Source organism: Haliaeetus leucocephalus, unplaced genomic scaffold (genome assembly GCF_000737465.1).
Source record: "Haliaeetus leucocephalus isolate CR32 unplaced genomic scaffold, Haliaeetus_leucocephalus-4.0 Scaffold526, whole genome shotgun sequence".
Lineage (NCBI taxonomy): Eukaryota > Metazoa > Chordata > Aves > Accipitriformes > Accipitridae > Haliaeetus > Haliaeetus leucocephalus.
Window position 1 is genome coordinate 129,770 of NW_010972962.1, and position 16,904 is coordinate 146,673.

Here is a 16,904-nt window from a genome sequence, read left to right on the forward strand (position 1 = left end):
TAAAAGTATAGAAAATTAAATACTACTTTTGCATATAAAGTGGGCTTAATGTTCTAGGTGTGATTCCAGATCACTCTTTTAGACTGTTAACTTTACATTCATATTTAACAAATGACATTATTCAGTTTCATGGGGTCACTGTGTCAAAATGTCTGTGTTAGAACTTTAATTTATTTCCAAAGGTTCTTTGAGTGGGCAGATAGGAGTGGTGTGTTAGAATGATTTACCGTCTCCGATTCCCCATGTGGATTTTAAGGCTTGGAACGTAGTCTATGATGTAAATTTTAAGTCTAGATGGATTCAGCTGCTCTGTAGTGGCAGGCTGAATGAATGGGACTCATATCCCAAATGTGAGAGGCTGACCCTCTTCTTAAATATCGATGATGCCTCTAATTCTTTCTCCTGATCAAAGTGACAATTTATCTACCTCTCTCCTGTTAACATTAATAAAATATACACAGGTGTGGTTGTGGCCAAATTTTGCTTTGTTAGCATCCTGTCTTGGAAAGCCTGATGGACTCTTATCAGATCAGCAATTATTGGGTATAGACAAGAAATGCCAGTCTGAGAGTGTGATAATTGAAGAGTTAGGGAAAGTTTTTTAAAGCTGTCAACCAACTTCATTGGATCATAAGCTATTTTTTATTGCAGAATTTATTTTGCTGTGCTATAAATTAATTCACGTGTATCAGTGATGATCTTTGCAATGGGGCTGCTGACTTTGTACTCTAAGATAGTCAGACACTGAGTGTAAATTTCACTGACTGACTAAAAGTGCAGAGGAAATGAGTGGGTAATGAGAGCAGAGCAGCCAGTTCCTTAATTGAATTAAAAGCCGGGTGACACCAATGCAGACACCTGTCCAATTACAGACAGGCCAAGGTGTTTACCATTGCTGTACAAGCGATTTGAAGATGACAGAAATCTTTCCGCCCACAGATTAACATAATGAAGGAGAACAGATTACAGTGGATGCTGGCCAAACAGATAGGTTGGCAGCTGAGAAAAAAGTAGTTTGCTGAAGTATGTAAATAAAATCTGTGCACTTTCTATTGCCTACCTATGCAGCACATCTGTTTCTTTGTTGAAAGAAAATAGTGCAAGAGTACATGTGAAGGAAAAACATTATTTAGGAAATGAACAAATTATTTTTTAAGTTGCTGCCTTTGCTGAATGAATTTTTTTAACATAAACCTCCTGTTGCAAAAGAGTTTATTTGTTAGGGTGGGTTTTTTTCAAATTCTCACTGCCCTTCACAAACCTGCCCATGCAACGTACACTCTGTTGCGCTGCAGGTGCTTTATATAAAACCTTTCTGCTTTGTCAAAAGTAAACCAAACAGCCCAATCCAAACCTTCTACAGCTATGGGCATCTTTCTGGATATGTGCTACTGCAGCTCTCGGTGCCTGAAGCCATTGGTGACCCCACAGAGTGTCTTCCATCAGGAAATGCAAGGAGCATTAATTCACTGCTTCATAAGAAAAGAATGCTACAAGTGCTAAACGTACAAATAAAACTAAATTGCTTCTTAAAGCACAGCAGAGTGAATAGAGAGATGGCATATACACTATGCCATGCTCCTCTTGACCGAGAACTTGCAAATGTCACAGTGAGAGGATTTGGTTTCTGCATGTGTTTATTTGCTGAAGGTAATTCCAGTAGTAGCTTTTATATTTTCCCGTGTTTAACCCTCTATGATCTGGAAATAAGTGCTTTGTACTAAGCCTTATCCAAGTTTTTTGACTGATGAAATTTCTGTGCCAAAGAATTTACTGTAGATTCCAATATTCCTGCTTTACAGGGATAGTAATGCATTAAAACATCATTATTTTTTATATTTTGCTTTTTGAATGCTCTTAAAAATATTTGCCCTCCATCTCAGGAAGATTACAGGCACATTTGCCTCGGTAGTGGCTGACACAATGTTCTTTTTCTTTCCTGGCACATTTACATTAGCTAGTGAGATGGTAGTACAGCTTTCCACTGTTAACTGGGAATTTGCAAAATTGAAACTATAACCAGAGAGAGCAGATTCTGATCAACTGGTTTTAGTTTAACACTGCTTCGAAATAAATGTGATTACTTCTGAATATCTCTCTGTGTGTATGAGTAGAACTGGACCTCAGAGAATTCAAATAGAGAAAGATCATTGCAATGCTAGCCTTTGAAGTTTTTGGATTAATTACCAGAAAAGACACAAACATTACTAATTCAGTGAAAGCTAATCTCATATTTTCCATGTGAACACACCTGTTAGTAAACACAATATAAACATTCACAGACTTTGGTTGTCCCACTCAGAAAATAATAAATTTATGCTGTAACTCTTAACTTCCAGCATCAAATTCTCCAGGCCCTTTTTGTGAGTATAAAGGGCTTATGTGAGGGAAAAAAAAAATTTTTAATGAACCCCAAAGTTATGCTACATTCTATTTAGTAACTCAATGAAGAGCAATAATAAGGACTAATTTCTTCTACCTGTTTTTGTACATGTAATGCTGAGGGGGTTTGCAGTCTTATTGTACTATGGGACATTTAGTCAAAAATCATGATTCTCTGAGGTACTGTTGTTTTTGAAGCTGCTTTGCAAAACCCTAGTGTCGGACAGTTCTGAAATAACATAGTTTGCTAGAATTATTTTTTTTTTTAATGAAACACCCCATCGATTTTACTAAAAGCTGAGACCCGAGGTGAGAACATGGTTTGAAATAAAACTTGACATGAATTGGCCTTCTTTTAATTACTACTGCATTTTCATTCCATATTACTTTACTGTTGGACCTACTTTGAAATGGGAACTGCTGATGTTTCTGAAAATGACTGTGAACCACATTTTCTTCTATGTAGTACTTCTGTATACTGCAGTTCCAAATATTGTGTAACTTCCTGAAGTGGTAAGCAGTGATTTGTTGCATTCGCTACAACAAGGAGCTGATCAATATGTGGGAATCTAGCAAGTACTCTTCACTAACATAAGCAGGACCTGAAAAAGCATAAGATTACAGATTTTTTTTCTTGTAAACTCTTGGGTACTGTGTCACCTGAATTACGTTACTGGAATAGTATAGCAAATATGTGGTCTATATGCTGCCACTGAAGTAATGGAACACAAGTGGGATGTTTCATACAAAAAAAGAGATTTCCATTTATAGATGAATAGGGGCATTAAAAAATTTTGTTCTGGAAGAGAGTGAGAATTCCTTGGAAAAACAAAATGAATAACTGAAAAAACTTTGAGAGGGAGGGACTGAGAAAAAAACCTCCTTTATTGTCATTGTTACATTAAAATATACACCTCTATCTTGAAGTAGTATCCCTTATAGTGAGCATAACTAAAGAAACTTAGCTGCATCATTAGTATTAAGAATGGAATAAAATACCATTTACTCTTAATTTATTTTGCAAAGTTTAAGTCATGGCATAATAGAACTGGAACCTTAAAATAATTTTTCTTCTCCGCCTGTAACAGTGGAAGCCTGTAACAGAAAACTTTAATTTTTTATTTCTGTCTGTGTATATATGTAATCAGTCTGTACACTGTACATGCATAACACCTTGCTTTCTTCTGTTGCAGGCATATTGACGGGCTTGCATCCCTTCACAAACTATGCTGTAACCCTAACTGCTTGCACTTTGGCTGGCTGTACTGAGAGCTTGCATGCATTGAACATCTCCACTCCACAAGAAGGTAAAGTAATTTCAAAGGTCTTGACTTCCACATTTCAGTCATGAATAATAAAACAGGAGAAGAGCTAAATGCTGCAAAGCCATTTGCTGGAAAACCCCAACCTAATTTGATGACAAAGTGCATTGCCAGACCATAATTGCCCCATTTTTTGGGGGGGTGCGAAAATGAATCAAACTCCATACCCTTTAATGACATGCATCTTTAATAGCTGTAATGCAGATTAATGGGCTTTTTAATTGCTGTTACATTGTTCATGCAAGAGCCTTGTCATTAATATGAAGCATCTGAAAGATTAATGAAAGCTTCCTCATTTTACTATGGCTCAGAAGTAAATCTAGAGACAGTCTGACTAAAAAGAATTGATTGTATGGCACAGTATGAAATTGAGAATCAAACGGTTGATTTCCATGGTTTCTTTTAACTGCTAAACACCAGCAATAGGCAACAATTATTTCAGTGTGATGAAACCTCCAAATGCCGATTGAGTTATTTATTAATCACTGTTCAGATTTTCCCTTTTTTTTTTCTAAACACTTTTACATGTTGTTGTGCTCAAACTTCAAGGTTGTGAGTGTAAATAATGTTTTCTATGCTTACATTAAGAACTAGAGCAGGAAGAAAAAGAAAATACATTACAGTTCTGACTTTAGAGACTAGGCTGATAAGTAATACACATCAATTACTGGAGCAAATGCTCCCCAAATATCTGTGACATATCTAACTCCATTCTCAAGTAAACATAAAGTCCACATCTCCTGGTTCTATCATCCTAAAGCCATGTTAACCCAGTTAAAATCATCAGTTACTCCTATTTTATACCAGTAGAATAATGAAGACTTTGACATGTACTTATAGGACAGTAGTTAATCTTTTGTGATGTGGAGCAGTTTTCGAAAATTCCATCCTTCCCACAGTTCTTTGTTTTATCTTCTCATGTAAACTAGATAGTAATGTAGTACCAATAAAACAAAATTCTGGCATGAAGTTATGTGAATTGCAACCATAATGATTAAAAGAATGCTAGAGTGTTGAAGTGCTGCCAAAGCAGGTAGTCATGCAAGGTGCTGTCTTGATGAGGACAGTCCGGAAGATTGCAGTCTAACGTTGCTGGAACAGCATTTTGATGTCAACATGTTAGCAACTTGCCAGCAGCACCAAGCAAATCAAAACCCACTTATTGCCTCTTGGAAGTTCTAAATAAACTGACTGAGTTTGTCTGGTGGCATTATCCATGAAAGGGTGTAGTCTCTGACAGCCAAATATTTAACGGACCCTGTGACGTAAACACGAAATACGGTGTTGTATATTTCTTTCTGGTGTAATATAGTAATTAAAAAAATAAATTGTTTATGTCTTATTTTCTCAGCTTAGTGAATAAGGCAGGAATTCTTACATGGGTTTGAAAGAAATATCCACTGTTTTCAGATGTGCTGTCATATTGGGAAGGTTTAGGCAAGAATAGATTTTTAATATTTTTTTTCCCAGAGATCAAATAAAGCCATGGGGAACATGTGTTTTATCCCTCAGAAGAATTGAACAAAAAGTCAATGTGTGGAGTTTCTATTTTTGGATGCTCTTGTTGCATGCTCTTAGTAACAATAAATTGATGATACAGAAGACAGACACCATATCACACCCTCCAGCTATCCCTGTTTCCCTATTGAAACATTCATTACTTTATATTGTTTTCACATTGCCAGCCACTGCTAGTTATTGTTTTAAATTGCTGGCACAGAGCTTGTAAATTACAAGATATTCCTCCCAGACTAAGGCCCGAGTTCTGCTCCCCTTGTGATATTCAGTGGGATTGCTTGTGCCTCTAGTATATAACTCATTGGAATGGTGAGAGAACTCAGCTTTTAAATTATTATTATCCATTGCCAACTTCCAGTATATTATATACATAAAATATATGCTAAACAAACATTACTAAGTGTATTGAATTAGGAGAAGTCTGAAATAAGGTGTAGTGCCTAAGAATACAGCATCTGCATTTGTGGTTAAAAAGAATTATCACTTTGTAGTTAGGAATAAAAAGCGTGAAGGAAGAGAAAATAATTTGTATTACAAAAAGGACTTTACTGAAATCGTGTGCCCTTCCTCTTGCTCGGTGTTATCAAGCTGGAAAGATAAAGTTATATGAGCTTAATTGTTCTCCTAAAAAGCAAAGAGTGTATCCTTGTCTTTCATAGGAGTTTCTGTTTGGCTAGGAAACGTCACATGTAATAGGACAGTCCTCAAAATGCTGGTATGTTGCAAGCATAAAATATATTCTGAAATTTCAGCCTTACCAAAAATCATTCTGGTAGTAGCTGCTCACTGAAATTATTTATTATTTGTGGAAATATAACATATAATATGTTATACATTTTTTTCACCAGCCCCTGAAGATGTGCAACCACCCACAGCAATGTCCTTTCCCACGTTCTTGCTGATGAGTTGGAGTCCACCAAAAACACCAAATGGTATTATTACACAATATACTTTATATATGAATGGAGTACCAATTTACTTTGGAAATGGAACCAAGTATGTTGTAAAAGGTGAGTTTTGTACTAGGTAGCATGTCAGAAGCGTATCTCATAGTTGCTATGAATAATTATATGACTGACCCTTTCTTATTTTGGAGGAAAAGAGAAATAAATTTTAAATGGACTGGATGCACTCTAAACCCTGACGGGTTCCATTTTTAAAGAATCCTTCATAAAAGTTTCTGCTGAGAGTCTCAGAAATGAATGTTGCCATGGTGTAGCTGAATCATGTGCTATATTGTCCTCTTTCACAGGACCTGAGTCATCTTTTTAATGGTTTTATAACTTTTTGATCTCATAGCATCTGGCTCTCAAAAGAAGTAAACTATAAACTGTTGAAGACAAGATATGATGTACAGCTTTAATAGTTTTTCCTACTGTCTTCCTTAAGAAGAAGAGAATTAGAATTAGAGAGCCACTGTGTTGCTTTCCTGAATAGCCCATATTAAATTCATTTGTTAAAAGCATAAACTAATAATCTGTTTTCTTCTGATAACAGTTATGCAATATGTCAGTAACCAAGTTATATCAGTACTATTACGTAGAAGCTAAATGACTGTTATTTGGCAGTACAGTGAAGCATAGTAATCTGACTTCCTATTTTAATGTAATTGGTGTAGTTTAATGAAGTATCCAGGTTATTTGTTCAGAGATTATTCAAACAACAGAAAACAAAATAAAAAAACAAATATTAAGCTAGAAGTATCATAGCACAACATAAGCACTATTCTTAACCCATCAGAATTTGTATATGGTAGTAGGTACAACTAAAAATAAAATATTTGATATCGGACAGCTCAAAGGAAAAGGGTACCAAGACTCTACTTTCTTTTTAATGTAAGGCCTTAAAATTCCAAGCCATTTCTGCATCTTGAGTTAGTATAAAACATATTTAAAAATTCATATAGTTCAAATTTCTTTGCCTTGCACAGGCCATAAGCTACTGGTGTGGTGGGTCAGTTTTGACACTGAAAAATGAATCTAGTTAGAGAACCTCCTGAAGGCTGTTGATGATCGCTATAATAAATAGTGCACACTTTAAGGCAAACTTTTTCATTCTGTATTCAAAGGTAATGGATTTTTCGTAACCATAGTAACCTTAGTGTATTTCTGGATAAATACATGAGGTATATACATTCTGGTTTTATTTTTGAATATAAACTACCACATTATGTATTGCTAATAATATGAAAAATAGGATATAGGTTAGCATAATGACAGCTCAAACTAGTGTGCATTTTTCTTCTGCAAAAAAATAAATATTTATCAAAAGTATAGGTTCAATTAATTTCTCCCCCATCCCCCCAGTTTTCTGGTATTCTTGTAGTGGCATTTATCTTTTTTGCAAGATCTCCATTAATCTCTTATTGCCATACCATAACACTATTCTTAAGAATTTTGAAGTGCAAATAGTTGTGCTTCCAATCTCGTTAAAATCATTACTGAAAGTTCATCACAGGAAGTTTTACTGATGTGTTCATCTGCAACCTGGTTATAAATTGACAAGCAATGTTAAAACGTTTGAGGAAATGTTCACCATAATATATTTTTTTGGTTGGTTTTAGATTAATCTCTGTATTCTGACCCATAGCTAAAATTAATGCTTATTGGTAGAAATTGTGGTCAAGTAACTTTTGTAGTTGTTCTTTGAAAATATAGAAGAGGATAATTAAAAAGGGTCAGGACTTGATTCCTCATGTTCTACCTCTAAATCTTGAATCAGAATACATTCAGCTAAACTAGTCCAAGGAAAAGTCATCTGATTCATAATCTTCCTAGAGGAGGTCCTGTTACTTGTATTTAGAAATCATTTATATTTTTCTAGAAATATTGATATTTTTGGTCCTACTGAGCATTTCATAACTTTGATTTCAATTAATTTTTTAGGCAGACATAAGATATAAAGTGAACAGAGAATCTTGCTTATTCGAAAGAGAAGACTAGTGACTCATATTATGTTGCCCTATGCAGTACTGCACAAGAGCCACTCTTGCCTACCATTCTGAACATGGTGTGGAGATCAGGCCGTTTACTTTGGATCCATTTTATTTAGCTGCCAGTTTCTTACTCTGCCTGAGGGGGAAGAGGTGATCTGAGCCAGCAGGCTGGGATTTGGGTCACTAGAAATCCCAGTCATTCTGAATAAGGTTTATTCAAGATCTTGCTTAGATCTGCATATATCTTTAATTTGACCTGGTTTTGCTTCCTTTCAGAGCCCAAGATTTTCTTCTTCATAGGCTAGAGGTAAAAGAGGTATAATGTAATCTTTTCTTTTTTTTTCTTTTTTTTTAAAGCGTTGTGGGTTTACAGTGAAAAGTTGCAGCTTTTGACTTTCTGGTGTTATACATGTCTCTTTCCTACCTTTTTGGCTTTTCCCAGATTATTATCCTTTTCCCTTCAGCATTTATGCTAGTGATATTGGTGACTTACTGCCTCAACATAATATGTTTTTGACCCTAAACAGAGAGAAAAAGTTAATTATCTGACATCTGTTTCCTATTCATTCACCAAAATGATTTTCCCAATTTAATAACTACACGACTGAGTTCCTTACCAGTAGTCTATGCCAGAAAGTTATAGATTCTCTCTGTGTTTTTTGAAGTGCTGTATCTATTGAAATTAAAAAAAAATAATTAAAAAATTATTTTTAGGAAGGCATCAATTCTGTCTAAATATCAGTACTTTCCTAACTTTCACTTCAGACCATGGAAAGTGCAATTGGTTTAGACCCATACTAATTAATCCATAACTTGAGGAGGGATGTGTTTTCTCAACACGATAACTGCAAATATATTGTTAACTTAGTTTCTAATCTTGACAGTTGTTGAGGGCTTGAAATACTCATTGATTTTCATGGAAATTCAGGGGTTTGTTTCCTCTAGGGGTTGAGCTGTAATTAAAAAGGAACCCCTTTAAAAGCACATATGGCAAATGTACACTTTACCACCTTGAAAAGGGAGACCTATTAGGCATCCATTGTCCATTAGTGCCTTTAAATATTTTCCCCATCATGACAAATTTGGTTTCTGTGTCCTGAATAATAAAGCACTGAAATGAAGCCAGCCCCTGTACCGCAACACCTTTGTTAACCATCTGCGATTTTTCTGCTTCCCACCTTTATGCGTTTGTCTTATGTGATACTATTTCCTCATGCAATCTGGGTGCTATTTCACATCCTAAATTCCAGTGAAAGCCTAGTGCCTCCAATGGGTATGGACAAGCCAAGAGGAAATACTCTGTGCAGGATCCCTGGTGGAATTTAGGCTGTGTGAATCCATGCCTCTGTATTCATGTTTTCAAGTCCTCTATGTGAGAGCGCAGAAGCTCCTGTAACTTAGACCAACTGCAGCTGCAGCTCAGGAAAGCAATTGTAATAGGGTTCTGCTCTCCAAACCTGCATACCTTACTGTTCTGTAGAGATAACTAGCAGCTGTGAGGAGATGAAGAAGCTTGTACAGTTATCTTCAAAACTCTTTAACATATACACACTGATCTTACAAAGGCTTTTGATTTTAGGAAAATTTGAGTTGATTTTTCCTCTGGAGAGGAAAATATGCTTCTCTCACCCATCCAAACACTCACAGGCAAAATTGAAGCTTCTACTTTGAAATGTGGAGATTTCTTAACATAGTTCTTTTTTCATATTTTTAAATTTAGGCAAGGTATTTATTCTTGTTTTTTCTTTTCTTTAAATTAGTCTCAAAAATTTCCCACCTGCCTTAGATGAAAGAGAAAACAGGGTGGGGTTTATACTGAAAAGTATTAGACTGCAGTGGCCTGAGCTGGTGATGTCAATACCACCAACAGAAAGGTGGTCGAATAAATGCAGAAAGGTGTAGTGTAAGCAAAGACAGTAATGTTCAGATGTGACCCAAGTGCCAAGTTTTGTTTTGGTGGAAACCTTATTGTGAAGAAACTTTAGAAAAAAGATTAGAGCAAAATATTCCTCTATTCTTAAGTGCTGAACATTTGATGGACTAAGAAAAGGTGTTCATTACCTAACATGTTTACAAAGGGAAATGACTTTGTAGATACCTTTAGAAAACAAAAAATGTTTAAATCTATCTTTGCACTGAGTGTGTCATTGAGGATGCACGTCTGCATTTTCTGCAGCACTAGGTACTTGACAATGTTAACAAATTGTGTTCGTATAATTTTCCTAGCAGAATCTAATGGTTCTTATCATGAATCTTTAAAAGGAAGATATTCGTATTAAGACTCAGCTGTATGAAACTTATTTTTCTCTGCCAACCTGAAAGAAGTGTTTCCAGTTTTTCAGCAAAGAGATCCTGTCAACTACGTTACAAGGACAGGTCCTCAACTGAGTTAAACGGGTACAGAGTTACTCTAAATTACATGCCTAAGAGTTTAAAAAACCGTGACAGACTGCTTTCTACCAGGTTTCTTGGCAAAATATTAAGGAGAGCCTTGGAAAAGGTGAGAAAGAGCTGTCTTCACAATTTTGTATATAAGAGCATGAACTAAGATTTGGGTTATTCAAATTGTTATTTGATCTGAGTGTGGGAAGGCTGATCCTACAAAACCAGGGTAGAATGGGAGCCTTGTTTTCCTGTGAGGTAGAGGCAGATGTTTGACGTCTGTGCAAGCAGGGCTTAGCATATCTGAACTCAAAAAACAGGAGAACCCCAAATTAGTACTTCTGTTTTTTTATGTTGCTCTAAACCAGTAGTAATTACAGTACACAGTATGCACAGCCATGCACAATTATTACATTTTCGTGAAAAATTGGCAAAGTTTTTTGTCCTTTTTATCCCTATGACTACTACTGCTTCTTTTAAATGATAGATCATGATAATGAAAGCAAAGTAATATCAATATCATACTAATTGCCAAGTGAAACAATTTGAACAAGAAAATCCACAGAACTGTGCATGGAGGATCATTGCAATAAGATGTATCACTGCAAGAAGCTGAATCGCTGAGAAGAAAATACTTATTATGTTAGGTTTAAGATGTAGTTCTCGTGGTTACTTTTCATACAGTTTTTAGCACTAGCTGTGTTTAAAAACACCAATTTCCAACCCTAAGGATTTGCGTTCCTTTGTTTTAGGTCCTGCTCAAAGATGGCAGGCAGCTTTTGCCTTAAAGGACAAACAACAGAAAATTCTGTAGTTCTCTGGTATGACTTTATTTCCCATCTTCCATGCTGTAGTGAAATACATATAAATACCAAATGAACCCAATCTGTTCTTTCACTAGAGTGTTTTGGAAAGAATGGTTTGCTATCCAATACAATGTTAGCGCTAGATTTATGTATATTATAACCTGAATGTCACAATTCCTCATTTTTTTGTGAAGCAGAGACTTATTTAAGAGCATTGTGAGCAATGAAAAGTTAGTCTTCACCTCTTCACCATTAGAATTGGTTATCTGAAATGTCTTGCATGTGACCCAGTGAGATATGCCCCAGTGTCTCCTTCTTCTTTTAGGGTCCTGCAATACCATGCTACAGTTCCAGGCCAACCTCTTATATTTGGTTTAGCAATGCATCCAGCTGATAAGGCATATAGGAAATAACATGGTTTCCAGGGTGGCATATAAAGAATGCCTGCTGCTTCAGGCTTTATTGTGGCCTGAGTATGCATTTAAGTAAACATATATTGGTGCACCTAGCACTAGAGGGCAGAGTACACCAGTCTTCCAGGAGAAGCTGCCTTCCTCTAAAAGTTGTAGGCATATAAGAAAGCACATTTGATACACCTGAATTGGCAACACTGACATTGCCAGTGACCGGTACTATCGTAATTAATTCCGCAGACCCAGAATGCAGATTCAGCAGGCACAAAACCAAAGGGCAAATGGGCTGTCTGAGTCTGGCATTCCTGTATTTCAGCTTCAGACAGAAGGATCTGGTACGCTCATTGGACTTAATAATACAGATCTGGGGAATTTAGAAGGGAGGGGGGTGGGGTAAGGGTAAAAGCATTATGTTTATTTGTAGCAGCTCTGTTGTATCATTTTCTATTGCAGTGCATTAGTGCAGTGTTAAATAAAATCTGCTTATTTAAAATCCTTTTAAATAGTGTTTAAATATTTCCTGCTGATACAATCTGCTAAAGTAGTTATCCTTGCTGCAGATTTCAGTTAACCTTGTCGCAGATATTAAGCCTGAAGCTACACGGACTTTTAGGGACCTTGATTATAGAGCAAAACCTAATGGTGTCATTATAAAACCACAGCTGGACAGGCTTCTGGAGTCCTTGTCCTTTGATCAGATTTGGGTAACACAGCAAGCCAGGAGAGAACTCACGCTAACCCTGCTGGAATTGCTGAGCTCTCAGGTTGTTTGAGTACCGCTTTCTAAAAATTAAAATGCAACACAAATTATAAAATGAGAGTGATTGGTACCTCCCAGTCTTCTGTATGTACCAACGCAAACTGGAGCAAATAGCTTCTCCAGAGCTAATAGCTGTAGAACAGGGAGAGTCTTTTTTTTTTTTTCTCGTTTCCCTTCTGGCAGCATAGGAAATATTTTGGCTCTGGGCTCTGTCTTTTTAAACAAAGAGAAGAAAAACATTGATTTCCAGGCTTGTCTAAATTCCATGACAAGAATTAAAACCACTAAAAAATGTAAAACTCCCAGATTATTTTATCCTGTGATCTTACTTCAAAATTAATTGTCAGAATTAGACACATAGAGGCTTCTACATCTTTATTTTCTCCTTCACAGATATTGAGATTGGTCAGCAGACTTAAAGATGCCAAGATCTCTTCAAAAGACAATGTGTACTGAGGAGGACAGATTTAAATCAAGTGTTCATTGAGTTCAATTTGTAAAATTTAAATATGGCCTTTTTTTGTCCTTTTTTTTCCTTTTTTTTTCAAGCAGCAGAGCTTACTGTCCACACATTATCATCTTGGAGGTTTTCTGCAGTCATATGGGTTTGCAGGTCTTCTCCAAGACATCCCTACTGCAGTTAGGTAGCAGCAAATTCTTATTTTGCCACTTTCTGAGATCAGTTTGTTCTAAAGTTGCCTGTGTGAACCTCTCTTGGGCAAACTGGCCCAATCTTGTGCATCTTGTCTACCTTCCCCTGGGATTTCTGAAGGGCATAGTCTGTTCCTCTGCATTTTGTCTTTCATCAGTGAGAACTTCATATAGGACCCTATCAAGTGATACAGTTTCTCTTTGTGAGCAGTTGTCACGTGGTGACCACTATTTGCTACTAAAAATTGAGAGGTGTCCTTAGATTTATAAGAACTAGAATATGCTTTCTTGGCCATGTTGTGCTCATAGCCTGAAAAACTTTTTGTGGGATCTTATTTTCAGCAGTATGTCTGGTAATTGTGGTTTGCCTGAAGCTAGGAAGGCAAAGTGGTGGGTTCTGTTCTGGTTTTAATTTTGCTGATAGAAGAGATGCATAAGCTTATAGTTTCAGTTAAGATTTCATTCAATCACACTTTTGTTAAGTGCTTTAGAAAATATCAGAAACTGTGCAAGGTTTTATGTTCAGCTTATAAATCATATGTTTATAGATAAAGGAAAGCATCCTTCCCTGACATTTTTTTTGCCAGGATCATTTTGAAATGCTTGGTAAATGATTTATGCTTAGTTTCAGGTAATGCTGGCCTCATGTAAATAAAGATATGACACCTCTTGCACAGACGTACTAAGGCCAAACCTGCTGCTTCTGTTTGAATCTCTTGATATCCATTCATAAGGATATACCTCACTTATCTCTTAACTTAATAGGCTTGGAAAGAGTAGGGCAGCCTTTTTGATGTTGTAAGCTGCATAATGAAGCTTCTCTCTGAGATTTTCCTTATGCCCTGTAAAATACACTCATATTTGTCCTTACTCATTTAGGACCATTTGGTCTTCTGAACTGCCAAACACTTGATGTATATTTAATTTAAGATAGATATTTTTTTCCATGCTGCTATTACAAATTGTGTTGGTTTGTCAGCTGTGATAATTATTCCTCCTGAGCAGTGCATGCGTTCCTGTTTGGCTTGCACTAGAAGCAGACCCTTCTTTCTACACCCAATATGTCCCAACCTTCCTTTAACACTAGTGGAATATTAATAAATGGTGGCAGTGTATGGGCTGGTAACAGCACAGTAATGCTTCTGGAGGGTTCCCAATTGGGGGCTCCCCTTTGCCTTGGTTTTACTGAATGCATGGCCACGAGGGTGTTGACTCATTAACCATTACTTAAATATTTTCAGCATTTTATTGATTGAAAAAATATGAGACAAATTTATGAAAAGCAGAATCTTTGATGTTTGCATATGTTTCAGACTTGTTATTTCAATAAATCTGAGCAAATTTGTTACAACTTGCATTTCTAAAATGCTTCATCAATTAATGTCTTTTTCTGGTACTGTAAGTCCAGACCTTTCTGAGTATTTTTCATCTTTCACAAGTCTTGTCTTGTGTGTGAACAATACAAACCTGAGTGTTACAAGGCCATAAAGTAGTTGGGTATAGGTTTGATTTTAAAAATATTTGATAGTTTGTTTGATTGGAGGAAGATTCCTGTATTTTCAAATTCTGTTTCCCTGTCCTCCTAAGTTATGTGAAAACATATGCAAGGCATAAATCATGTCACAAAAAGCATGAAAGGCATTCTAGGATACTTCCTTTCCTGTTGAATCACTGCCAGAAATGTAACCTAGGTTTCTACACTGATTGCCTAAATTGTTTACATAAAACTTAATAGCTTTTTTGTCAGTACTGAACTCCATCATGCTTTCCACTAGTCTTCCATGAAATATTTTATTTTTATGATGATCTATTTCTGATTTGAAGCATGTTACATAAATTGTAGTTGGACTTTGAAAGCTGCAGGGGAGTTATCTTCTTTCCTTCCTTCCTTCCGTTTTTATTATATAGAGTGATGCATTAAAGTGATGTGTTACAAGTAAATTAACTAGTGCATGGGAGAAAATATTTAAGTGAACATTAAACATATCAGAAGAACGTCATATTAGTGTGCTTTAAATAAAGCTTAGACTCATGGTCTTAAGATGAGTGGAAAGGTGGATGATAAACATCATTATTGGTTCTGTGGTGGCTGCTTTGGCTATAACATGTTCCTTTATTACAGAGGCACATTCAAGTCACATTTACAGTATGCATATCTTGATTTCTTTTTTTGCATGTCTGGGTATGTTTATCACTACATGTAAATAAGCATCTGGATTTCTAAATTAAGAATGGTGCTGTTCAATCATTTTGGTGAGGACTGGTGCTGCACGAAATCTGCACATGTAAAAGAGTAAGTGATCAGGTGGGAAGGAGTGAATTTTTACACTGGTGATAATATACTGCCTGTGTTCTGTATCTGGAAATATATCATTAGTAATTTCTAATTCTAATCTGTGATTTAATTCAATCAATAAGTTTCTATGGTCTTTCCGTGAGCATATGTGGTTTCCATCAACAGAGGTGCATAAATATATAAAATTTTATACAAATATCTTGGGGGAGACTTATATTTTTATAAATTAGAGTTGGAATCAGTGCAGAATAGATAGTAGGGACAGCTAAAACAGCTCTGCCAACAGTTGAAAGCTTTCTTGTTAGGACAGTGGGTGGATAGCTTTGCATCCCCTCTGTTAGTCAGTGGAAAAGATTATTCAGAGGTGACTAGAGAATCTGGCTCATTAAAAGCTTCTGGGTCCTCATTGCTTACCTTTCCAGGATCATTGGCTAGACTGGGTGAGTTCATACAAAGGACCTATAAGTGGTGAAAATTTCCAGTCTATTCTAGGAGAAATGTAGAAAATGAAGGAAATTATCAATAGTGGAAAGTAACCCATGTTGGTACAGTATGTCAATAGCTTCCTTTTCAAAGTTGAATTTCATACTGACTTCAACTTCAGAGCTATTTATGATCACTTAATTTTAATATTGTTAGTCATTTGTTTTCTGATCAAGGAACAATAACTTAATCCAATTGACAAGAATGTTCACATGTTCTCATGAGCTGATGTGCTAGCCTTTTCATCAGCTTAAGGATAAGAATGCTCTCCTACATACCAAAATAATTGTGGTGCCTTTTACTATTCTTAAAAGTTAGGGCAAAAGTGTTATTTTCATTTCAACTAATATGTTTTGAATTTTTGAGATAATGGCTCTTGGGATTTAATACCACTGTTACAATGTCACATAACAATTTTTAAGCTGTTAAATTGTACTGGGAATTAAAATACATGCATAATTGAAGTCTTTCTCCTAAGTTTGCAGGCAGAGATAAAGTCCATAGAAAGCCAGTCCAGGAAAACTCAAAATAGTGAGGTACACTGAAGAACGCAAAAGATTAAATAAATAAATAAATAAATATTACCAGAAAAAGAAAGGTACAAGTGTTAGCTTAACTATGAAAAGAAGTTGCATGGTGGAGATTGAGGCAGAATAAACAAACAGTGGTTAGAACTAGAACATAATTTAAAATATTTGCACACAGCACAAAGGAAAATCCAGGGAACTAAGTTTGAAACAGTTCAGAGAAATTACAAGATGATTTCTTCCACCAAAGAGCCTGTCCCTACTGATGCTTCTTTGGGAGGTACATTAATCCACACTTTAGTGCTCTAGCCAGAGAACCAAAAAATATTAAAGCAACTAGACTAAAATAATTCCTTGTTCCTACACCTTATCACCAGGTAACAGAGTGCTGCTTAGAGGTAGAACTGCTGTGGGGGAAAGCCACAGGCT

General features: G+C 36.0%; 1 protein-coding gene across 1 annotated transcript in view; it reads left to right on the plus strand.

Annotated features, from left to right (window-relative positions):
* Positions 1–16,904, plus strand: part of LOC104837413 (usherin-like) — a gene marked incomplete at its 5' end in the record, with an annotated part of 349,356 nt that overhangs the window by 127,782 nt on the left and 204,670 nt on the right. The window contains 2 exons of the mRNA XM_010576524.1: positions 3,576–3,689; positions 6,071–6,232. Coding sequence (XP_010574826.1) covers positions 3,576–3,689; positions 6,071–6,232 — 276 coding nt within the window. The remainder of the gene's footprint in view (positions 1–3,575; positions 3,690–6,070; positions 6,233–16,904) is intronic.